Below are 26,344 nucleotides of genomic sequence, written 5' to 3'. Positions count from 1 at the left end.
TGGCCACTCGAAAGATCGTATCTCAGTACGGATTGAACAGAAAAGTTAATCGCTAATCTGGAGAAAGGATGGTATTCGATAATAATTGGCTGACCAATAAGACTGCATCTCGGATAAACCGACTATACCTTCTTGGCAAATAATTAAACGTAAATAAATACATTTTTTTTTAAAGAAATAATGATCCAATGATCTGTACAGTACACAATAACAGTGGTGTACCACCAGTCGTGCATGTCTTCAAATCTTCGTGAGCTTCGTTGCTCGTGTTTTCTCGTTACGATTAAATAGAAAATCCCGGACTGGGCAATTATTGGAAACCATTGAGAAATAGACATTCGTCGTGTAATTAATTCGAGGGAATTGAATTCAGTGAAATGAGCTTGCACTAAACGCAAATGAAATCAGTTTCATATTGCGCGATTTCATATTCCCATTTACTACCAAGATGTAATTTGTGAGATTGACTTTCTTGGTCGACATGTTGCCAATATCCAATAGTGGTGTACCATCAAGTATGAGTTTTTAACTTGATCCAGAGGGCTTAGGATCTACACCTTACTCTTTCGTGGTACTTTAAAAATGTTTAAGAAAAATTCTCGGTAGGGTTTAAATGGGTTTTATTCACTGCAAAATCCATCAAGATTTAGGCAGGAATGTGTCTGTGGGATATGAAAAACCAAATAGAAATATTATTTGGCTCTGAAGAAATTTTTAGATTTGTGTTTGACAAATTCCAAAAATATTGGAGGCAATAGAAAAAAGCAAAAATTTGGTGCTGCCATCCAAAATTATTTTTTTAATACAATTTACTGATTTTAAATGAGTTACACGTGCATGCAACACACAAACACACAATAACTGTTGTCTTAACTGAAAAATATTTAGGCAAGATTTAGGCAGGAATGCAGTTTTAATTTAAGAAGAACAAGTAAACAAAATTATTTGGCTCTAAAAAAATTTGTAGATTTGTATTTGAACACCTGAAAAAATAAGAAAAGGAAAAATAAAAAGACAAAACTTTGATCATTTTGTGCTGTCTTATAGCATGTTTTATTGTACTGATTTTTGGCCAATGAAAACAGTTAAATTTGGTGTCAATATGCACCCAAGACATAAAAATTCAACTTCTCTTGTCTTAATCTGAAAAATAATTTTAATAAGTATACTAGTTTTAAAAGAGAAAAACAATGTAAATAATGAGGCAAGAATGCGTTTATACATCATGGAGAAACAACCTAGAAAATATTATTTGACCAAAAAGAAATTTGTACTGAAATCTTGAAAATTTAATATAACTGTCTTAAAACCGTTTTTCTAATATATACTGATTTTTGGCCAATGAAAATAGGTAAAATTAGTGTAAACCTTGCATACAAGATACTAAAAATAAAACTACTATTCTTTTAAAATGGAAAATAAATTGAGTAAGAATAATAATTTGAAAGAGAAAAACAATCTTGAGAATTAGATAGGAATGTGTGTTTGAAAAAGCTAAAACAAGACAACTTTCTAATTAGATAAATTATTTAGCCCTTAAAAAATTTGTAGCAGTTTCCCAAAGGCACAAAAACATTGGTGACAAAAGAAAATGACAAAACCTTGCTTTGCCTTTGATAATTTGCCCCATGAAAGCATTTTATTTAAAATCTCCTGATTTTTGACTAGTCAAAATAGGAAAATGAGTAAAACATACTGCAAGACCCAACAAATACAACTAATGCTGTCAGAAACTGAAGTTGTTTTTAAATATAAATAATATATTTCAAATACAACAACAGGATAAATATTTAGGGAAAAATGAGTTTTTTAGACAAATAGAACAAGCTGCAAATATTACTTGAAGTTGACCAAAAAAATTGTTGAAACACAAGCTTCAAAAACTTGTTTGCAAAAGAGCGTACACATTCATAATAAATAGTAAAATTTGCATTAAATTATAATTAAACCATTTGTTTTTCTTTAAGCATTTCCTCGTTATACCTACTTTTTTCTCACAATGGAAATTACATTACACATAAAAGTATTCCTTTCCATAGTCGAAAGATTGAAGCCTTGCAATCCTAAGTAATTTATATATGCAAAGGAACGGACAGAAAAATATATAAAAAGTGTCCTCTTGATTCAACTTTTGTTGATGTACTAAAGATAAAAAAAAAAACCAATGGACTTTGTCTAGGTTCATTAAAATAAATTATCGTTACAGTCGAGAATTCCGTTCCTGTGGACTTAAAGTGTGATTTGTATCATATGCATTATTGAATTTTGAAATCACCGACTTATGGAATATATAATATATTTTCATTGGTATGCTATAATAAATAAATAGAGAACTATGAGGAAAAAAACTTTTGGTTCTAATGTAGAAGAAATGGCAGTGTATTAATGTCCGATGTATCATTGCCAAATTAGCCGAATGATTTTTGACCAGGCAATATGGCGAATTTTGCACAAAAGTTGTCGATATTTAATAATGACTTCAATAAAAAAAATGTTCCTAAAACTTTTCCATGCGTCGTCTTGGAACAAAAGTTGTCATTTATGATTTATGAACCCCGTGGCCTAATAACGAAGCGACCTGATTAGCATAAATAAACGTGCAAAATGATTTAGGTTCTAGCATAAAAGCAATGGCCAGGCTGATCTGAAGAACAAAACGAAGACAGAACCATATATAAAAAAGAACATTCTGCCGTTTGCAAATTAAAATCTGGCAAAGTTTTATTGAAAGGTATGAACAAAAAAGACTTAAAGTTGCTTTCAACTTAACATACCCTAGTCGTCTGCTACTTTATTAATACATAATTATTGAAAAAATAAGAGTAATAACAATTTCCATATTTGGATATGAATATGTTTTAAGATAAGCAGGTAAAAACATTATTTTGCTCCAAAATATTCAGTTGATAAGTGTTTGAAATGCTTAAAAACAACAACCGACTCCAAAGACTCTTAAAAAATTTATTTTAAATAATAAAATTTCAAGGATTTTTTTTGCTTTTATTAAGCATTTCTTGACTGTAATGTACAGATTCACTGTGAAATACAACTTTCAAAAAAATGTATTCTCATTTAGTCAGAGAATAAAAATATAACTACTGTTGTCATTTTATATGTCTATAATTAATAATATTTTTCATGGATCAGAATAGTGTCAAGCCTAGGCAGAAATTGGTAATCAAAGTAAGGGCAACGCTAAAATAAATATTAACATTTTAAAAAAATCTCAAAACTTGAGAAATTGAAGCATTTTCAAACATGCTTTAATTTCTTATACCTGAGAAAAAACATTAGTCGCAAACAAAAGCATTTTTTAAAACTTGAAATAAAACTAAAATTATAAAAATTGAATTCACTCTGCCCTTACGTCTTCTGATTCAATTCTAAAATTAGTTTTTATTAATCCAAGCTATAAAAAGACTTATCCTATTTTCTTTTATCTTAACATGATAAATATTTTATAAATAAACATTACTTGTTTTCGTTGGTAAGACACATTTGGCGATTTGGCAGAAATGTGTTTTACGTTAAGGAGAACATACTAAATACTACAATTAATTAAGGTTTTTAGTTGAAATAAAAAAAGTCATTGGCACGAGCGGGATTCGAACCCATGATCTTCGGCTAGATACGCCGCTGCTCTACCACTTGAGCTATTGTGACCTCGATCCACTCGGACACTAACTTCCCATCTCAACCCCATCTTTTGAATTTTCCCTCCTTTTTGCCATTTTTTAAAGATGGGAATTTAGTGTCCGAGTGGATCGAGGTCACGATAGCTTAAGTGGTAGAGTAGCGTTGTATCAAGCCGAAGGTCATGGGTTCGAATCCCGCTCGTGCCAATGACTTTTTTATTTCAACTAAAAACCTTAATTAATTGTAATATATTAATTGATTTAGCGGACCACGAAATTAGTGAATTTAATACTAAATACTGTTGTACTTTAAATATTAACTATCTCCAAACCAAAGAAATTTGTTAAATATAAAAAACTGTGGATAGCAAAAAATAGTGAAAAATAATATCAACATACAATCTCAAAAAAAAAAATGTTTTTGCTGTAATAAAGGCATTTTCCACTTATAATCTACAGATTCTCTAACATTCAAACTAGCTAAAACCATTAAACCAAGACATAAAAATTTTAGTATTGTTTGGCCTGAAACGTTTGTTGAAAAGTAAGTTTTGGTAATATAGTCAAAATTGCCACTTTTAAAAAATCGAGATGCCTGGAATTTAACGTGGGCTATTTTAAACTGTGTAAACTCTCCAAAATGCAGGTATTATCGGTGGCACCAGGTGAGAATAAAATTTTCTTGTCTAAGTTCATTGTAGGGCGGGTAAGTTGCAGAAATATTTATTGTACAAAATAAACCCACAGAGGACGCCAGGCTTCGTTTCCAGAGTACCAAATCCAGCGGAATTCCACTAAAATGTTAACATTGTTAATTTAAAGACGTTACTGTTTTCGGTAGAAATAAAAGTTTGCAAATGCATTAGAATTGACTGATATAACCTAAAAGACACATAAAACCAATTTAATTTATTTGAAAGAAAAAGAAAGATTCTGAAAATAATTACAAAATGTTTATAAAACAAAGTGGCTGAATACAGACATTAAAAAAATTTCGATGTACTTAAAATTAGTTGCATTTTTTATGATAATATGAGAAACTCTGAACAACATAAATGAAAAACGATTCAAAAATACAATCCTTACTTTTTAGAAAATGATCATATTCTTGAGCATTTTTCCCTTAATAGCAAAATTTTTAATGTTTCATTATGCCTACCCACAAATTTACAACGCCAACTGCGCCCTTGGATGTTTTGTTAAATCCTCCACGGCTCCATGTTTTAATCCAAGGAGAAACCAGAGCAGGAGCCCACAGGCTCATAAATGGACGATTTTCTGCAAGTTTAGGCTTGGTCATCGAACAATGGAAACTAAGGGATGAGATACCGTCAGATGTCACACTAGGCATTCGATGTCACTATTCAAAATATAACTTTACTAACAAGTATAAGCTACTTGTCCAGAAAGGGAAGACTGGCCCAATAACTCTGAAGGTCGATTCCTTCTGATACACCGACGTTCCAAAACGGATAGAGGGAACTGGAGCCCTCGAGGTAAGGAGGAGACAAAACTGGCTTTAAAATTTTGATAAATACGATACAGTTGCCCAACCTGAATTCATGACAAATTGAACATTGCGCCAGTGAATAAAAGGCTAGGAATACATTATAGGAATATTGAGGGAGAGAAGAAAGGTATTTTCTTTACAGTCAGGCGGTACTTAAGACCTTAGCTTTATGCGATATACGGGAAAAAGCGGATCGAATTGATTGGAATCCTTGGTAGAAGTCAGTGACACCAAAAACCTGATCCTGGCATGGGTGCCAAAATTAGGTAAAATGAATTCTCTAGGACCCGGACCCTATAGCCTAGCACCATTCCAAAAAAATGATAAATCCAAAAATTCATCTTTAATGAGTCAACCTGTGGTACAAAACCCCAGTGAAGAGATTCAATAATTACAAAGATATTATTGACGAGTAACCGCAACCTAACCAGGATTTGGTTGGACTCCTGATACAGTCCAAGAAGGAATATGCACCGGATAGGAGTACGACCGAGAAAAAACACTGTCAAAGAGAAGAGGAGACCGCGGAACAAGTTTTATGTATGTGAGGGTCTACAAGTGTAAATTCCTGCAACTAGAATAGGAAATGGCTCAAACAAGGTCCTACTTAGGAACCTCAGGTAAGGTTATGGAGGTTGATTGGCTGGCCTGAAGATGGCCAGTGAGTTTTGAAAATAGAGTCGCATAATAGATCTACTAGGTCGAGTGCAGAATGCCTTATGGCTCACTTCTTTATCCTTATCTCTGCCCACTAATATTCTGTAATTTTAAATTTCCCAAAATTCAAGGTAAACTGTAAAAAATGAAAAAAAAATTGAAAAAATCTGATTCTCTTAACATACGACTAATGATTAACAAATCGTAATGTATGATTTTAGTTATAATAGGCAGTAAAATTATAAAACCAGATAAACAAAATACATAATCTTTTTTATGTAAGGTTTTGGTTGAAAATATTAGTGCCACGAGCGGGATTCGAACCCAAGACCTTCGGCTAAATATTCCGCTGCTCTACCACTTGAGCTATCGTGACTTCTTATAATAAAAAGTTAGTGCAACGAGCGGGATCTCAAGTGGTAGAGCAGCGGCGTATTTAGCCGAAGTTCGTGCGTTTGAATCCCGCTCGAGGCACTAACTTTTTCATTTCGACCAAAACCTTACATTTAAAAAAAAAATTAATTAATTGAAAGAAGTAATTTGGTCAATAGACCACTAAACATAACGAAAATACGTAATATTTTCTTTTTCTGACATGATGATGATAAAAATGCAAATTATTATGCAAATTATGTACAATAATGTTGGACTCGAAGGGGCTTTGTAGGCGATCCGACCCTTATGTTCATACGACCCGAAAATAGCAGATGAGAAGAAAAAAAAATGCCGTTAAACTATACGAAATTCTGAAAACAATGGTGCCTGGTATGAGAATGTGAATCCTGGTAAATATTCATGAAATAGAACGCCGTTAGGGCTATCGGTTTATAACGGAGCCCGAGGGAGATGCATAGTCGGCCAGTTAACTACTTACCCACTAATTAAAAAAAAAAACACAAGACCACATGAATTCAGGCTTTTTATTTATTGTAGTCTTTCTGGCTATCCTGAAAAGCAGAACAGTACTAATTACAAAGAAGAAGACAGGCTAAGATTTAGCGTGTCTTTTTCTATAAATTATGCTACAGTTTTATCATGTTATCTTTAGGTTTTCTACAGGGAAGTAATTTCTCCAGTAATTTTCTTTATCAAGCAGTTAAGAACAGTTTTCCACGAGTAAATATACGTAGCACGAGAAAACATCAAGGAAAACAATTTTGATAGTTGGTTTTTGTTTTATTTCCAGCTATATCCTTTAAAATCAACCCAACGAAAACCTACCCGTGAAAAAAGGGTCAAGTTTCAGCCCTCTCTCTCTCTCTCTCTCTCTCAAAAAAAAAAAAATCTATAAGCCTATCGATGCCTTACCATTTTGATGATGTGTCTAACCCTTAGTTTTAAAAAAATCGCATTTTTCTGGCGTTTACCTGTTTTACAATATAATGCCTACATTTGGACCAAATTTCTCGTTTCTACCTGTACTGCAAGTTATTATAAATTTGATGATCAGACTATACTACTCCCCTTCTTAAGCGAAGTTAATTTTGAAAAGATTACAATTTTCAGATTTTTTTCTTTACTTCCTATACAAAAACTAAATTTTTACAGAATTTCACGTTTCTACCTATTCGAAAAGTAGCTTATAATATTGATGATCTGTAAGTCGGTCAGTAACAAAAAAAAATTTGAAATTCTCCCCATTCTAAAATGCTTAATATTGAGTGCTCAATTTTTTACAATGGCCTACCGACCTAAGTTTAATTTATTTTTCAAATTTCACAAACCCATCTTATGAGGAGGCAGAGATATCAGGGTAAGAAAACCGGGTTCGAGTAAAGTCACACGTGACAGCTTGCAGAAATTTGGACAGCGCATAACCGGGTGCTCAGATTATCATGTTAAAATACATCAGGACTACATACAGTTTAATTTAGTCCACAAGATCTCGTAAAATTAATATATAACCTAATTCCCATGTCATGAGAATGTCTTAAAAATAGGGTAGTGGTGAAACATATCAAACCTAAAAATACAGCGAGGCTAGACGGATCGAGATCGAATATAATTTAGATTTTGGCACAATTTACAGTGCAAAATATTGAAAAATAATCATTTATATAGGTATCAGGAAAAAAGTAAGTTGTCTAGCCACTAACTTTATCAAGCAGTCAAAAAGACTTTTTCAACACTAAATACATATAGTGTGAGGTGACTAAATAAAATTTGATGCATGGTTTTATGTTTTATTTCTAGCTTTATCCTTTTAAATCAATTATCTAGTTAAGATACTTCAAGGAAATGTGCAGTTTAATTGTCTCCGATTTTACGACTCCATTTGAAAATGTGTTACTGATGAAAATGAACATACAGCTTAAATCTCACACAACACATACACACACACACACACACACCAATCAAAATATGATTAAATAATTGATAAAGTAACCCTTCTTTGTTTATAGAAAATCTAAAAAATAGGACAGTGGTGAAATACATCTGGTAATATAGTCTAGATTTTGACACAACCTACAATGCAAACTATTGAAAAGTAATTATTTATATAGGAAGCAATAAAAAAAAGTAATTTGTCTAGCCACTAACAAGCAGTCAAGAAGAGTTTTCTAAGACTAAATACATTTAGCGTGATATGACTTCCAACAAAAACATTGATGCATATATGTATTATGAAGGTTGGGAGGGGTTAAATGCCTGGGTAGACTCGTACCCCATCCCTCAAACGTCCGGGACTTGGCCGGCTCATGTGTCCTGCATAAATCTCTTGGACTTGTTAACAAACCCAACATTTTGGACCATTTTATTTCGAGGAGTGATTTGGTGATGTTCGCTCCTTCAAACGTTTCAAATCTAGGCCTAGCGTACATATCACACTCAGCGAGGTAGTGCCTTGCTGTTTCTTCTTTTATTTCGCAAAAACGGCAAAAGGGATCTGGTAGAATACCCATTACGGAGAGGTCTTCTCAGTGGGCATCATTGATGCATGGTTTTATGTTTTATTTCTATTTCTATTCTTTTAAAATTAATTATCTAGTTAAAATACTGTTTGTACAATTAAGTGACAATATACACTTTAATTGTCTCCGATGTTACGACTCCATTTGAAAATGCGTTACTGATGAAATTTAACTATGTTTATAGAATGTTTTAAAAGTAGGGCAGCGGTAAAATATATCTGGCAATATAAATTAGATTTTGTCACAATTTACACAGCAAAATACATTTTGTCTTCATTTATTTTTATCTACTCTACTGTGTATGTATTATATACAATTAGCAGATTGGATTTCGATTTATGATTGTGGCATTACGGGCGTTATAGAGATAGCTATAGCTATATATAAAGCAGAGAGCTCGCAGCTTCTCTGGATTAATAAAATTAATCATTTAATAGGTCTCTTATCCATAATTGTCATTTAGTGTCAGTCGTTTACGTGGTATTATGTGGAATGGAGTAATTATATTTTGTGTTAGTGTGATTTTGTAATTTACTATTAAAACGTCTGTAATATGTTTTGATTGATGAAAAAACTGTTGGCATGTAAAGATCTCTGTGAAGTGTGTTATTGTTTACGTAAAAAGGAGCCGAAACAATAAGGCTTAAAATTTTGGATTGAAAATTTTGTAATCTTTGAATATGGAAATATTTGGACGATCCATACTCTTGGCACCCGTACGTCCAAAAAATAGCTTTGAGGAAGAATGTCGAAAGTTTTGATTTTAATTATAATTTTGAGTGTCGGTTGAGTAGGTAATAATTTTAAACCGTTTGTTGTATGTCTGTTTTTTTAATCGTGTGTGTGAATTCCAAGTTAGTCTTCGATCAAATGTAAGTCCCGAGTAGTTAACTTTGTCTGAAGAACATGTTCACTGGACAAGTATATGCTAGGCCAAGTCTCACGCCGGAGTGTAAAAGTGTGACTTTCAGGGGTTAAACTTTTTTTTTTCAAAGATTGCTCCATTTTTCAATAGTTGATATGTGGTTTTGCAACATAAGCTTGTGTAGAAGAGGGATGACTTTTTAATACGGCGGTTTCATCTGCGTATGTGGCGATAAGTGCAACATCTTTTGTAGGCAAGTCAGAAGTAAAAATTGTGCACAACAGCGCAGCGAGTATTGACCCTTGGCACACTTGCAAGTACTTCTTCAATCTCAGAAATCGCTGATCCCAGATTTACTGCAAAAAATCTGTCCTTAAGGTATGATTAGGCCTGGGGTAAAAATAATTTTAATTTGTATAATAATATCTCATATCATACTTTGTCGAGGGCTCGAGAAACATCTAGAAACAATCTAGTCGCGCACAGTTTCTGCTCGAGATATGACGTAATGAAATGTTACTCTGTGAAGATAATGAGGAGTGGGTTCGAAAGCCAAATTGACGGTCTGGTAAAACGTTGTTTGAAGTAGCAATTGTTTTGTTGATGATGACGAGCTTACATTTTCATATGGCTTTGTTATCATTTTATGTAAGAAAGCTTCCATTGTATGGGGAAGTTTCTGGTTCTCAAAATTTCGTTAAATAAAGGAGTCAGAAAGACGGCAGCTTTTTTGGAAACTGGAAGAACTTCAGTGGTATCAAATCACGACCAGGTGTTTTTATTAGAAAGCTGTCGTCATTCTTGTGGCACTTGTTTTGGAGTTATTGGTTTAGGTGGCAGATCTAGAGGTATAGGTGTCATAAGTGAATCTGATATAAATTTATGGTGTTCAATATCGATTAAGTTATGAGGTTTGAATACCTCGGAGAGATGTTTCTCAAATGTTTTGGACTTTTCTTTATCGGAAACGATCCGAGTTCCACCATCATTCCTTAAAACGAGCTGAAACACTGCAATGAAGCAGGATACGTTTAGTACTCCGCCATATTGATTTTTTTATTTATCTAGATAGTGAAGAAATATAAATAAAAACATCTACTTCCGACAATTGACAAATGTTACAAAAAACCATTTACGTTGTCATATTTGTATTTGGGGATTTTTTAAACAAGAATTATTGTGATTCTACATGCGCATCGACGAGTTCCTCTTCTTCCAGAAGGTTCGATATATGAGCTCCGAGATAACCGCCCATGAGGAGGCCGGGCACGACGACAAGGAGTATTTTAAATATACCGAATCGGACGACTTGAGGCATCGGCCTGACGTGTTCGGGCTGTTCCAAATTAGACCTATTACTCCGGGATCTCATATTGTCAGAACTTTAAATTACTTCACTTTTCAACTTGAAATATATCGATTCGGAAACATACTGAAAATAAACCGAAGCAGCTGATTATTGATTTTTTTGAAATGAAATCCGGCGAGATTTCGAGCGGTTCAGTAAACCGGACGAAACATAGATGAGATTATGAATCAATGCAAATCGTGAACAATTAATTTCTTGTGAGTTAAAACAACCACCATTTTTATATTGGACACGCCAGATATTTCTTAAACATCGTGAATTTCATAACTACTGCAAATATATGGGATTTGTATGTAAAGTACATCCTCGGGGTCTGTCTAAATTCCTGTTTATGGTCAAATTATCGAAGTTTATAGTTACTATCTGGTTAAAAATTTAAAAAAAAATTGTCAAGCAAACCTCTTCAACCAGTCTGGATTAGTACTGCAGTATTACAGTTCAGACCCTTAAAGGTGTCAAACCACAGTTCCATACTTACGGAAACTTATTGATTGCCTATACAAAGTTGGAAATTCACTGAAAAAGGACATTCATTTTCAGATTTTATAAATGAAGATAGGAATTTTACATAAATAATATAAATGTATCTATAACATGATACATATTCGAGTACAATATATCTTTTAAAGAAATTCTGACCTTTTATTTATCTTTTCTGTTGATTAAGTCAAGTACGTTTTGAATATTTGTGCTTAGTGAATTGAATTAAAATAAAGAATTTAAGAATGCATATCTTAAAAAAATGAAAACCATCTATGGACTCTACGGAGAGAAAGTCCCTAAAAGTGTTGGACAAGAAACAGAGGAAAAGAAGAAGACAAAAGATACTGATGGCAAGAGAAATACAAAAATACCAGCACAAACAGGTCTGTACCTACAGATAAAACGACGTACAGACAAAGAGACAAAGAATGAGAACGATAGTTGGATGAATTAATTGATTAAACAGAGAGGGAGGAGAGAAGAAAAAAATTACCGCCACACACAAACATACATACAGAGAGAGAAAGATAGGCAGATAGATAGGCAGAGAGAATGAGAGAGAGAGAAAGAGAGATAGAGAGATAGATAGATAGATAGAGAGAGAGAGAGAGAGAGAGAGAGAGAGAGAGAGAGAGAGAATGAGTGTGAGTGTAAATATAGTAATATTATCAAACAGAAAACAGTTGAATAGTATGTAAAAAGTACTGCAAACCTGATATGAAGAGAGAAAGAGAAAAAGAGAGTTAGACAAATAGAGGAAAAGTTAGAGAAGGTGCGGAAGAGAAAAAGAAAGATTAACCATAAGAGAACGAAAGACAAAGAGAGTAAAGACGGTGAGAGGGAGAAAGAAAAAGACTTAGATAGATACAGAGAGGGAGAGAGCAAAAGTGATTGAGAGAGGTAACGAGAAAGAGAACGAAAGGAAGAAGAGAGAGAGAGAGGGAAGAATGATAGTTAGAAAATATAGATGTAGGTGAATAGAGAGTGTGAGAGGGTGGGAAGGAGAGAAGAAATGATAATGAGGGAGAAAGGGAAAGAGTTGGTAAATGAATTAAAAAAATGGTTGCACTAGAGCAGGAATGTGATAGTCCTTGGTATAATAATTCTATACTTGAATAGAATATCTAAAATGTAAACACTCAGATTAAAATAATTGCGTTTCTGTCTAATTTTGCGTTGAAAACGTTTGTTATTCCTACAATATTTTTTTTTCTTGCAAAATATATTCCCTTATTTTTTAACTTGACCCACCCTACATAAGGCATTGCTTTATGTTTGATAATGTGTAGAATTTTATAGGATGAAGAATGGTGACAACAGTTATATGAAATGTGGAACTAGCGTCAAAGAGGAAGGTGGTGTCAAACTGATTCCCCAGTCGGCTATGGTAAAATAACAAATGGCAAATTGCTTTTTCGTGGAAAACCCAACATCCAAAGCAGTGGGAAAATTGATATCAGAGTGTGGACAAAAGGAAATTGCAGCAAGGCGCTCACCCGTCGGGGTATAGCCACGGAACGTCGGCGGTTATTGAAAAACCGACGCCGGCCACCGAGGAAAATTCATAACGGCAATCGTTTTCCACGAGGCGTGGAGAATCGTTGAAAAATCTAAGGAAAAACTGACGAGGATCGTCCGAGGTTTGGCGGTTTACTGGAAGAAGTTCTCCCTTGTTCAAAGAGAGGCATGATGAATGAACTTTCCTGTTGACTCTTTGAATTGTCGCCGAACTGGAAGAAAACCGTTCAAATCAATGTTCATTTATTTGTACAATGAAAATAAGGCAGACAAACCATGAGCAAACAATTTAAAACTGAAAGTACCAGTGCATGTATTACTATGAAACTTAATTTGGCCAATATATTGATATTTTTTAATAAACATAAACAACATAACAGTTTACGTTTTGCTTGGACAATATTCAAATCGTATTTCATCAGTATGCAACTCGCACATACACATATATTCCACTTTTCTTTTTCTCATTGAAAAGGACATGATTTATTTCTCCTGAAGACCACACATTTTTTAGCTTCCACAATCTTTACATAAGACATTAATTTTAATCCGGCATGTCTTGAGTTTCATATTTTATATAAGTAATTTAGAAAAGAAACAAAGCAGCTAGAGAAAAAGATCATAAAAATACTGCTTTTGGTTATACCTGTTAGCCATCGTGCTGTGGTTAAGGAGCTTATAATATCTTCAAATCTAGAAATCACGTAATCTTTACAAAAATGTTCCAGCTTCTAGGAGTTTTAAAAAAGTCTCAATAAAAATTGTGCCATTGTCGGTTCTGCCCGTTTGCAATTATGTATTCCTGATCTGCACCATCGTTCTTTCAGTCTTGAGACAGGAAGTTTTTTTTTTTTTTTTTTTGCATTATGAACTATGCATATTAGCCATGTGACAATTCGTATATGTGTGTTCAAATTTTGGGGGGGGGGTTATTGTGAAAAAAGGGCCAGGGGCAACGGTGGGAATCGAACCCACGACCGCGGCGTGAGAGTCTCTCATGCTAACCACTCGGCTACCGCGGTCCCCGAGACAGGAAGTTAATTTTGAAGAAGCTGTGCAATGGGACGAAAAAGCTCTGCCTTCTTTATTTATTCGCTGGATGCGGAAAAAGACCAATGTGCTACGTTCAACGATGACAGTTCTTACTGATTAGCACTTGGTTATGTCGAGGCTACGTGTGGGAATGTGTTATCTGGGCTACAAATTTCGAAACTATTTTGTCTATATTCAACTGTTAATAACCACTGGAAAGAAGTTTCCAAAAAGTGGAATGGAGAAATATACTGATTAGACTTTTAATCTTGCCGGTACTCGTTATCCTGGTGGTTATTTACGTAGGATGTAGTAGCATTCCGACTTTAGGTTTTGCTCGCCATTTACGCATTGTAGTAAATTCTTGGGCCTGATGTGGATAAAAAGAAAGGGTTTTTGTACGTGTTGAACTTAGATGATGTACGGTGAAACGTAATATCAAGGATATTCTCTGAACAGGCTCGTCTCGGATAGCCAACATCTGGCCATATTAACCACTCTTAACATTCCCCTCTTTGGAAAAGCCAAAAAATCTAAGGTTTATTTTTATTCAAGAAAACTGTAAAGAACAAAATTAATGAACATAATCTAAAATACTTTGAATATTCACCCAAGAGGATGAAACGTTCAACTATGATATGGTATAGTATGGCAAGAAGGATACTAGGAAGCGGGGTTTGTGCTCCGCAGGCACTGCATACCCAAGGCATTGGCTTATTGTTCCTTCCTAGGTCCTTGGTTCAGTGTAATAAACTCAATCCTTCTCCTCAGGTCATTGACTGTCACTGCTATTTTCGTATGATAGGTTAAATCTCCATTGAGCTGTTGCATTCGAAGAATGATGTTATGATCGATGGCTGTTTCCTCCTCCTCATTCATAATCCGCAGATGGTATCATCGTTGTATATGCCCATGTTGTGTAGATGTTTTCACAGATGCTAGTAATTTTGCCAGTCTTGGTAAGGGTTGTTTCATGATAAGTTTCTGATCTTCTAGCGCCGCTAGAGTTTATCCACTTCTTCTTTTGTTTTGTTCGGATCCATTATGCGATGGATATCCATTCTATATTTGTTTTTGTTATCCCGAGTATAGGTTCGGTGCCTATGTATGGTCTTGCAGATCCTCCTCTGGCCAGTCTGTTTGCTTTCTCGTTACCCAAAATTTCTCTGTGCCCTGGCACTCAAAGAGATCATCAGGTTGTTGTGTTTCCCCAAGTTTTGCACATTTTGGACGCATTCACTGATTAATTTTGATATGATTCTTTTACATGCTAATGCTTTAATGACTGGTTGGCTATCAGATCTTATGAGGATTTTTTTTTTGCCAGTGTAGCCTCTTTTAAGATTTTCCAGGGCACAAGCATTCATGGCATGTATTTCTGCTTGAATGATCGAAGTGTCCTTCCCTAATGAGTTCGATTGCTAATGTTTTGGGCTTGTACAGTAAATGCCCGATCCGGTTCCTTCGTTTGTTTTTGGACCATCTGTATACCATATGATTGTATCTGATGCTCTCCTGTGTTCTTCCTCTCCTTTATGGTCCGTTGATACTTTCTAGAATGTTGTAAAGAATGTTTCCTGGATCATATAGTCAGTCTGATTTTGTTAATTATGGATGTATGCCCGAATTGTTTAGTTCCTATCCAATTTAATTGTTTCTGGAGCCTAAATGAGCTTTCCCTTTTCTCTCCTTTATAAATATTTCCAGTGGAGATAGGTTTAGCAGAGTTTCTAATGTACTTGTAGATAGGTATCCGATATACCGGATTCCCATCTACCTAAAAACTATATAAACTAAACTAAAAATTGAGGCAATTAAAGTGGGAACTTACTGGTATGAAAAGTAGGAAGTGCTAAACCGTTTGAATTATCTTGATGGTTGTCTCCTACAGAAAATTGACGGTTAATAATTCAAGGTTTCAAAATGAAACGTATCCTTACTTCAGGCGAAGGGCTGTATTGTCGCAAAAATTCCCCGTTGACCGTTATAATGGCCCAGAAATTAAATGCGCTAGTTTAGTGTAGTAGGGATGGTAGATGAATTTTTAAGATACGAGGGGAACTGCTGCATCTTAATTCTAAACCAAAAGGCGTTGAAGAAGATGAAGGAAGTTCCTTCAGTAAATACTCTCTATGTAATGTAAATAAGCGCGAGGAGATGTATCTCATTATATGCCTTTACCCTATATTGAAAAACATCCAGATTAATAGAGTTCCATTTTTCCTTAGGAGAGGTAAAGCAATCAGACTGCTAAATGGTTCAGGTTGGACAGAAATCAGACATCTGTATACCATAGCATTGTGTCTAATGCTCTCCTGTGTTCTACCTCTTCTTTGTAGTCCATCGAGACTTTATAGGATTTGGTAAAGAATCTTTTCGAGATTATGTAATCATTCCCCATTTCTAAAAATGGGTGTCTGATTTTATTAATTATGGTTGTATGCCCGGATCGTTTACTTCATATCCGATTTGATTGTTTCTAGAGTTTAAATGAGCGTATGAACTTTTACCTCTCCTTGTATAAATTTTTCCAGTGGAGTAGGTTTAGCAGAGTTTTTAATGGATTTGTACGGGTTGTTCTCATTGCCCCTGTGATACATAGGTTTGCTGGTCTTTGTATGCTGCCTAATGTTTCGATAGCTACTTTTTGTTGAGCTTTGTTCCACCAGAAAAGTCACCCGTAACTCCGGATGTACCAATCAATATAAACACATGATTAAAGAACTCCCAACAAAACTTGCATACACATTGCAGTCTTACGAATATATACCGATATATACCGATCCCAAGCAGCTAGGAAAACACATACTTAAGATAGGCAAATTTAATGATGATCTCGTTTGTAAGTTAGGCAATGAGAAGGAAGAAACTGCCGCCCATAACGCTAAAACAGCCGGACATATTAAAGCCATGATTTAAAGACCATCATCAAACTGACAAACATATCGCTACAGTAAAAATATTATCGGGAAATAGGCCTATATACAAGTCACTGGCATCTGAGAAAATACCTACACGATATGAACAATGATGACCCAATTTGTAGATTATGCACTGAGGAGGAAGAAAGTGTCACCCAGGTTCCAGTCATAATTAACTCATGATTTAATATTCTCCACCAAAACTGGCAAATACTTGTTACAGCTAAAGCGGTAAAACTCATCCTAGTGATGGGAATACATACCGGTCCCTTACAACTAATGAAACCTTTAGATAGCATAGTCATATTCAACTTCCATTGGAGACAACTTAGGATAACAATAAAACCCAGAAAAAAGATTTGCAACAATGGCCGTCTATGACCCAATACTTTTTAAGAGAAGGATCGAGTTGATTGAACTGAACTAAGGAACTAGGAAAAGTACAATAAGCCAGAAGGCTAGTGTGCATAGTGGTGCATAGTAGTCCATCGTCATCACACACAAAAGTCCTACCAACATCGAGGCAAAACACAAACATTCAATCCACAATCCCACACTTACTCTTACTCCTATCATCTTACAATATGTTTTAAACCAAGTTAAACTAGAAGAAGATAATAAACAGGGAAGTAGTACCAAAGAATATTCCTAGCTGTTGAAAATTGTGGGATTGATATGTGTTTCAAAGTTTTTAATTTGTATACCGTTGGAGCGTTAGTTCCATTGCATTAGTTATTTCTGATGCCTAGAGGTTCACTGGACCGTTACAAGCAAACATTTTCATAATTTACCTAATCGACATTCAACGAATCTCGCGGGTGGGCCGAAAACCCTTCAACCGGGGCACTTTCGTTTACTGTTGATTTCCGGTCAGGTTAATGTTTGTCTTGGTCCGCTGGTCCTTCTTTTTTAACGAGAGAGGCCCGATTAATTTCCCTGACTGACGATTCGAAACGTCAACAACCCTGAACTTTTCCCTTCAATATTTTGATCATTTTTTGTTTTTCAGGACGAGTCGCTTTCGAAAAACTCTCCGAGTTGGACTACAGGGGCAACACGTATTTTACAATTAAAAATTTATCTCTTTACGAATGCCAGGGGTGGTGTAGAGAAGAACCCGACTGCCAAGCCGCATCCTTCAGGTAAATATCCATGTATAGATAGCTGACGATTTAACTTAACAATATAGACAAATCTGGTCAAATATCCAGTCAGATTTTGAATTTTAACTTTCTTGCAAGGTCCTTTCAATGAAGACGTCTTAAGGTTTAAGTCTGACAGGGGGGAAGACAATTGACCAAAAACTGACCATTTGAAAAATATAGTCACTTGTTATTATCCAGACTTTAGCACTAGTACAATAGATTCATAGCCGGACTGATCGTCTGTTCTACTCGACTAGTGGATCGACTCATCGCTCAAGTGATCTTCGACGTGATTTGCCAAAGAAATTTTTTCACCAGACGTTGTTCCGTCTGTTTTTGAAAAAAAAAACCCAGCGCAAGGTGAACGACGCCCTGCGACTTCCTGGGAGGGCAATTCAGCACTTTTCTGCTCCTTGAGGCTCATCAGAAGGTTTAACGACACACCTAGTTAATTTAGTTTTCGCCACGTTTTAACACTGACCTGGACAGTTTTTTCACAATTTTCATTTGCAATCTGGATCAAAATCTGTCATTTAAAAACTCATTAGTTTTTTATTTCTGCAGTTTTGTTTTAAATCCCCTGACGCCCGTGCAAGAAACGGTATGCCAGCTGCAGAATGAAACTACAGCAACGAACCCAGCAGCGACACCACAGCGTTCGGTCAACCTTTACTACATGGTCAAGTTGCAGATAAGATCAGGTACTTCCTTCAATATTTCAAGTCATAAATGGTTCTAAAACTTTTGATTGATTTTTAGATAATGTCTGCTTGAGACCATGGTCCTTCGAAAGGGTGCCGAACAAAATGATCAGAGGATTAGATAACGCCCTGATATACACATCAACTAAAGAAGCATGTTTAGCTGCATGTCTAAATGAGGTATAAAAACAATCGCAAAGTCCAAAAAACAATCTAAAAACTTTGTTTTAAACTTAATTTTTTCTTAATTTCAGCACCGTTTCACATGCCGATCGGTCGAGTACAACTACGTGACTCTCCAGTGCCATCTCAGCGACTCAGACAGGCGTACGACAGGGCAGTACGTGCAGTTCATCGACGCCCAGGGTGTCGACTATTTCGAAAACCTTTGCCTGAAATGTAAGTAGAAAGAAACGAAAATTTTGCGAGGAATGAAATGGTTCTTTCGGATTTCAGCGACCCAGGGTTGCAAGGGAAACAGGATTTACCAGCTTCCCAGGATAGGGGTAGCAGACGACAAAGTCGCACAGTATGTCTCACTACATTACTACGTCGACAAGGACTTACAGGTAAGCTTCATAATTAGTAAATGACTCATAAGTATTTATAGAAAAGAATTGAGAAATTGAAGAAGAAAACTCTTACGAATGATTAGTCATAGAATATTTAAAGAAAGAAACCAAAGTGGATTATTGAAGTCAAGAAATCACAAGAATAAGAAAATGATTGAACATAAAGACATGCAAAAAAACACACAAGAATGATTGCCAAGAAGACAAACGACTGTGTGAATAGAATAAAACAAAAAAGAATGATTACTGAAAAGAACGTACAATAAGAAGAATATAAATCCAAGAATGGAACAAAAAAGCACATAACAAAACATTAAACATAATAAAATCCAAAAATAGAAGGAAGCCCAGGAAAAGAAAGAAATTACACAAGCGAATGATTTAGGAGAAGAAGGCTCATAAGGATAACGGAGGGACAGAATGCGGCACAGAATTTGTAAAAATTGGGATATAAAAAAATATTAAAAATAAGAAAACACAAACGAAATGATTGAAACGGCTCATAAAATAATAATGAAGAGAGAAGGAAAGGACAAATTATTGAAAATTAGAACACAAAGCAATGGGAGATATCAATACGCAAAAGATGACAAGAAAGCATAAACATAAAAACTGTATGTTAATAAAAAATACACAAAAAAATTTCAATAATATAACATATATTAAGATATATATTCAAATATGTAAGAATGTATAAAAGAATAACTGTACAAAAGAAAAGACAAAACAATGATTTAAGGAAAATAATTACTACAAAAATTCTGTAAAGAAGAAAACTAAAAGGAATGATTAATAATCTAATCAGAACATAGGACAGACAAAAGACTTAAACTCAGAAAATTATTAAAGTGCATAAGAGATCAAATTGATTATAAAAAGGAACACTTAATAGAATGGTAGAAAAATGAGAATACAAGAGAATTAGTCAAAAAAGAGGTCACAAAACAATGCTTGAAAGGAAATATACACAATGGAAGGACTAAATAGAAAAAAGAAGAAGAAATTATCTAAGATAACAATGCACAACAGATTTTGTAAAGTTTTAAATTGAAGAAAACACAAAAATTTATTGTAAAGATGAACACCCAAAAGAATGGGGTAAAAAACCGACATTATTGTTATAAAAGAAGAGAGATACAGAACAATTATTGACAAAAAATGCACCAAAGTTAAAAGAAGATAATTACGATAAATAAATGATGATAAATGAACTATGATCGAACAGAAATTATACTTGAGAAGGACCAAAGAGATGAAAACCGAAAATAATGATCGAAGAGAGGAAGGCACGGAGTGTAAACTTAAAAATCCCACATAAGAATGACTAAGGAGTAAAAAATATATAACAGAATGATTGAGTGACGATAAGGACTCAGAAAAATTTACGTGAAAAACACAAAAGAAACATTAATTGTATAGAAGAACACTTCAGAATATTTTGAAAAAGAACAAGAGCATGATTCAAAATAAGAGAATACAAAGCGAAAATAAATACAGACAAAACTATATTTTAAAATAAATACGCACCAGAAAAGAGAGAAAAAAGAATGGATGAATGGTTAGAGAAAACAGAAAATATTGATTGATTGTAAAGATAGAAACCCATAAGAAAGATTTAAAAGACATATCTTAGAAATCATAAGAACTCACAGAAAATTGTTGTTTAAGGAATCTTTTTAGAATCATTTTTGGGTTTCACCAACCTTTCGTCAATTTTATCGACATTATCATTGGGCCATCAGTAAGGGATTTCAAGAAGATTTTTTAAACAACGATTTAACTAATGTAGGTCGATCAACTTCAACATTATTTTACAGAAAATTATTAAAGAGAAGAAATTGCACAAAATTGATTGATTATGAAAAAAAAGATAAATCAGGAAAATTATCCAAAATAACACAACACAAAGTAATTATTGAAAATGAATATACACAAAACAAATATGCAAGAGAAAAAGCAAACCAGCGAAGAAAAGAAAGACTAAAGAGAATAAAATATAACAGAATAATCGAAAAAATACAGAAGAATGATTGATTGGAATAAAGAACATAAAAAAGGGTAAAAATACATAACATAAGAAAATTATTAAAACGTAAGAAAACATAAAACAATTGAAAAGAAACACATTAGACAACACAAAATTAGAAAGACAAAATAGGAGAAGATAGAACATGATAGTTTTAGTTTAACCAATACATAAGTGTAGTGTAAATGATGTATTGCAAGAAAACATCAACTACAGATGTATGAAAAGCAGAATATGGAACAAGTGATATAGTCTACAAATACAAGAAAATTGATGGAGTTAAGAAAATTAATGAAAATAGTCCATAAAAATGAACATACAGAAGACAAAACGCGATCAGCCACTTTGAACCTATTGTAAAGATGTAGAAATCAAAACATCAACCTAGCACCTCAACATAAATCGACAAAACCAAAAAATAAACAGATATCCAAGACATCAAATGTTCCTTGTAAAATAACATGATGCGACAAGTGAACAATACTCAAAATGACTACCAAATTTGACAGTCATATAGCAAGATTTCCTCTTGATACTGACCATTTTCAAATAACGATTCTATACGCATCCTAGATGGATTCAATCGTATCTCATCATTGATGCAATTCTTAATCCATGTACATGAGTTTGAATCAATGATTGATTTCACATAAAAAACAGTATTCTCCAGCTGACGTTCTCAGACACCAATGGTCCTGAAAAAAGATACAAATAAACAATTCTGGAATAATAAAAGACACCTTCACAAATAATCAAGCCAAAGAATATCTAATTATTCTTGTCGTATGTGGATGTTGTAGTTAACCCTTTGAATGGGTCTTCTAACTGCCAGATTCTTGCCAGGTGTGATGTGACAAGTTGACTAATCAATATGCAAAAGTACTCTAAGAAGATGATAGTATATCTGGCTCAGCGTTTTTTATTAAAAATTCAGATATGACAAGTTCTTTTTAACTTAAGAAATCTAATGATAATCGACCACAATAATAAACACACTACCTGTAAAATTATCCACGATTTTTCATTAGGCTGTACCCTTAATTTTTGTAGGAAATGAAATAATATTTTCAAAAGTCTTAAGATTTACCTGTCATTTATGTTTTACTATATCTTTATTTTACATAATAGTGTCATTGTGAATGCTTCAGGTCACCAACGAAGCGGAGTGCAAGCTGGCTTGTGAGATCGAAAACGAATTCCTCTGCAGGTCTTTCCTCTTCAAGGGCCCTCCAATCGGCAACTCTTACAACTGCCAGTTGTTCCACCTCGACCACAAGACTCTCCCAGACGGGCCGAGCACTTACCTCAATGCCGAAAGGCCTCTTATCGACGACGGACAAAGAGTCGGCACTTATTTCGAAAACTACTGCGAAAGTAAGTCCCTTTGTGCTTTAATTTGGATTATTTTTGTTAATATACTTTTTATTCTTTTTAAAGAAACGCCTTCTTCTCATGATTCAACACTGCCCATTGTTTTCGATACAACGGACGATCCGACTTTGAACAATTTAACTCGATCCGATGTAAACTGCGATAAGACTGGAACCTGCTACGATGGTAAAATTATTTATTTAAATGATTTAGACCAGCTCTAATTTTTTTTGTATTTTAGTTTCCGTGAACTGCAAGGACACGAGGATCGCCGTACAAGTGAGGACGAACAAACCGTTCAATGGAAGGATTTACGCCCTGGGTCGATCTGAGACTTGCAACATCGACGTGCTCAACAGCGACCTATTCAGACTCGACCTGACGATGAGCGGTCAAGACTGCAACACCCAATCTGTCGTAAGTAATTAATTCACCTTTAAAAAAATCAATCTACCGTGATTTCTTTTTTTTGGAAAGACTGGGGTTTACACGAACACAGTTGTACTTCAACATCACAGCGTTGTCATGACGAAAGCCGATAAGATTTACAAGGTGAAATGCACGTACGACATGTCATCAAAGAACATCACCTTTGGAATGATGCCCATAAGGTATTTTCACAATTGAATGATTTTCAAAAACGCAAAACTAATTTAAATCCGTCTTGCAGAGATCCAGAAATGATCAGCATCACTTCAGCACCCGAAGCGCCAGCGCCGAGGATCAGAATACTCGACACGAGGAGCAGAGAAGTTGAGACTGTCAGAATTGGTGACAAGCTGACCTTCAGGATCGAAATACCAGAAGACAGTAAGACATTTTATTTTTTAATAATTCGTATTCAAAACTTACAATTGATTTTTATTGTCAGCTCCTTATGGAATTTTCGCAAGGAGCTGTGTCGCAATGGCCAAAGACTCTAAAAGCACATTCCACATCATAGACGATGAAGGGTAAGGTTTTTTTACTTTTACTATATCTTTGATTTTTTCTATTTATTTAAAATTTATATTTTTTTACCTTAAATTACTAACCTAAATTACATAATAGAGTGTAGAGTCAATATAATGTTCTAGCCATTTAACTCTTTATTTTTCCATCATACCAAAAGTGCTATATGTTTATTGTGGTTTTTCTAGGTGTCCAGTTGATCCTAACATTTTCCCAGGCTTCACCCCCGACGGAAACGCCCTCCATTCGGTATACGAGGCTTTCAGGTTCACGGAATCCTACGGTGTCATATTCCAGTGCAACGTGAAGTACTGCCTCGGCCCCTGCGAGCCCGTAAGTCCCCATGTCTCCAGGTGAAACGTCGAATTTATTAAAATCCTCCGTGTTTCAGGCCGTCTGCGAATGGGGCAGGGAATCCGTCGAGTCCTGGGGAAGGCGGAGGAGAGCTGTCCCGTCGAACGACAGCGAACCCTCTGAGGACGACATGACCCTCAGCCAGGAGATACTTGTGCTAGACTTCGGCGATGAGAAACAATCACAGTTCCTGAGGAACAACGAAGCCCATTTCGCTGAATTTGGAAAAGGTAAGAAGAAAACCAACCTATACTACAGTTAAGTTTGGCTGTTTTTGTTGAACACATCCAATAAAAAATTTCATCCGTTCCACAAATTTTTTGGAAGATAAAAATTTGTTATATTTCCTAAAATACATAATTATAATAGCTAAAATCTCCTTATTATTTTAATATTTGGACTTAATTGATACTTGGGTATTGGAATAATTTGAGTTTTTCTCTTTCAGATAAGACTGTCACGATCGTCGAACCTTGCCCGACGAAGGCGTCCGTTTTCACCCTCGGGCTCACCTGCGCACTGCTCGTCCTCCTCTACATCGCCACGATCTTCAGCTACTGCATGAAGAAATGGTTGACGCCGAGGAAGATGATGGCATGAAACATAAAGAGGAACGGTGCCTGATTAGTGATATAAATTCGTCTTGCAGACTCGCAAGACCGGACATTAGCTTTACAACGAAATTACAATGAAGATGCGACACTTGCTTTAGCAATTAGGGCCTTATTTATATACTCTTTATTATTTATTTCAAAGTGTTTCCTCTTCGTTGTAATGTTATAACAACTGATAGTGTGTTATGTGTTAGACTTGGTCTGTTAAAATTAAAATTATGATTTTGTGAGTTGGTATTTTTTCTGTATAACGAAATATTCAATTGCATACATTAAAAAGCCAACTCACAAAAATATTTTAAAAAAATATTTTATATTAAAACTAATAATTCTCGAATGTGCGAAAATTGATAGCCAAGGGCAAATTGGCAAAAAAAAGAGATTAATTTTTTAAAAGGGTTATTCAATTTTTTCCTGAATTTGGCAAAGGGTGTTACACCCTGCACAGAAGCTTAATATTCTTTCTAATAAAAATGATCATCAAAAAGAATCTACTGTACATATACGCTTTAGTTGTACAACCATTATTTTTTTTATTTTTTAATGAAATATGTCTAAGCAATGACTAGGTTCATATACGGGTCTCCCTAGCTGGCACAATTTAACTAGATTTGAATTAATCTGCCTTGCAAAAGGGGTTGGTGAAGGGGAAATAAAACTTTTACAACCACTGGTACTCTTGTCTCCCACCAGAACTGTCGGATGCTTTGTATATCTAGTCCCTTCGAGCCTTTGATCAGCCAGGACTTTTTTTTTTCATCATTTCGCCGATACAACTGAACCGAGTACGTGCTTGTAACTGTTTACTGTCTGTCTTTCTTTCCTGTAAATAAACATTTTCTTTTTATCTTGGATAAAATAAAGAGAAAACTGAGTGATAAATTAATAATTAGCTCGTAGTTTTTATTTATAATCTACATTTTTCGTAAATAAAAAATATATTAAAATAATATACGTTGTTGTGATTTGTAAAGCACTTGTTTACCTGAAATTTACTTTCCTGTTTCAGAAAAAGTCAAAAATTACTATTTAGCCTTCTATACAACCTAATTGTTTCCTAAATATAAGCAAAACATTTCTTTTTGGTAACTCAATAAAAACCACTTTTATTACATAAGGTTTTTCATTACATTTATTTGATATTTACAGTCCCAAGTATTGTATTAAATAATTTCCATACTGAGAAATTCCATACTGAATTTCTCGTTTGAGTCTCTTATAGGAGTTGCCTGGAGGAGGTGCAGAATGCTCTGCGCCAAGAACTGGGGACTAAACTCCAAAATGACCCTATGGCTATAAACTTGTGTCCTAAGGCTAATGTTGACATATCGGTCAGTGGTGTGTTGGACCGAAATTCTTCAGACCAATGCAATAAGGCTATTAAGTGACACCCAAAGACAAGTGTCACTGGTGCCGTGAGTACAACGCCAACTGCGGTCTTGGAAGTTTTGTTAAACCTCCCACCACTTCGCATCTTAATCCAAGGAGAAGCCAGAGCAGCAGCCCACAGACTCATAAATGGACAACCAACTGCTAGGATAGGTAAATAACAATGGAAACTGAGGGAGGAGATACAGGCAGATGCTATTCTAGGCATGGCAATTGATGCTACTACTCCAAAACACAACTTTACCAAGAAATACAAAGTACAGATATCAGAACGGGAAGAATGGGCCAAAGGAACAAAGCCAAAAGGAAACTCCTATAC

The 26,344-nt window shown here is 34.8% G+C and overlaps 1 protein-coding gene and 1 long non-coding RNA gene across 2 annotated transcripts in view; one reads left to right on the top strand and one right to left on the bottom strand.

The window, feature by feature from the left end:
- The window catches only part of LOC106668166, an 80,793-nt gene extending 55,275 nt beyond the window's left edge, over positions 1–25,518 (top strand). The window contains exons 3-16 of the mRNA XM_014396678.2: positions 17,912–18,044; positions 18,612–18,748; positions 18,807–18,928; positions 19,003–19,147; positions 19,205–19,317; positions 22,495–22,720; positions 22,784–22,903; positions 22,959–23,134; positions 23,195–23,328; positions 23,388–23,527; positions 23,589–23,670; positions 23,857–24,001; positions 24,060–24,252; positions 24,471–25,518. Of these exons, the coding sequence (XP_014252164.1) occupies positions 17,912–18,044; positions 18,612–18,748; positions 18,807–18,928; positions 19,003–19,147; positions 19,205–19,317; positions 22,495–22,720; positions 22,784–22,903; positions 22,959–23,134; positions 23,195–23,328; positions 23,388–23,527; positions 23,589–23,670; positions 23,857–24,001; positions 24,060–24,252; positions 24,471–24,622 (2,018 nt within the window). The 3' untranslated portion in view covers positions 24,623–25,518. The remainder of the gene's footprint in view (positions 1–17,911; positions 18,045–18,611; positions 18,749–18,806; positions 18,929–19,002; positions 19,148–19,204; positions 19,318–22,494; positions 22,721–22,783; positions 22,904–22,958; positions 23,135–23,194; positions 23,329–23,387; positions 23,528–23,588; positions 23,671–23,856; positions 24,002–24,059; positions 24,253–24,470) is intronic.
- LOC106668167 lies at positions 10,711–13,804 on the bottom strand. Its single transcript, XR_001340714.1, has 2 exons — positions 13,596–13,804; positions 10,711–11,011 (listed from the first exon to the last, which is right to left on the bottom strand). It is a non-coding gene; the product is annotated as an uncharacterized LOC106668167 (long non-coding RNA).
- Positions 25,519–26,344: the final 826 nt, after the last annotated feature.

Source organism: Cimex lectularius, unplaced genomic scaffold, assembly GCF_000648675.2.
Source record: "Cimex lectularius strain Harlan isolate CLEC.00 unplaced genomic scaffold, Clec_2.1 scaffold55, whole genome shotgun sequence".
Lineage (NCBI taxonomy): Eukaryota > Metazoa > Arthropoda > Insecta > Hemiptera > Cimicidae > Cimex > Cimex lectularius.
Note: the sequence above shows the minus strand (reverse complement) of the source record. Positions and strands in the feature narration are given on the sequence as shown.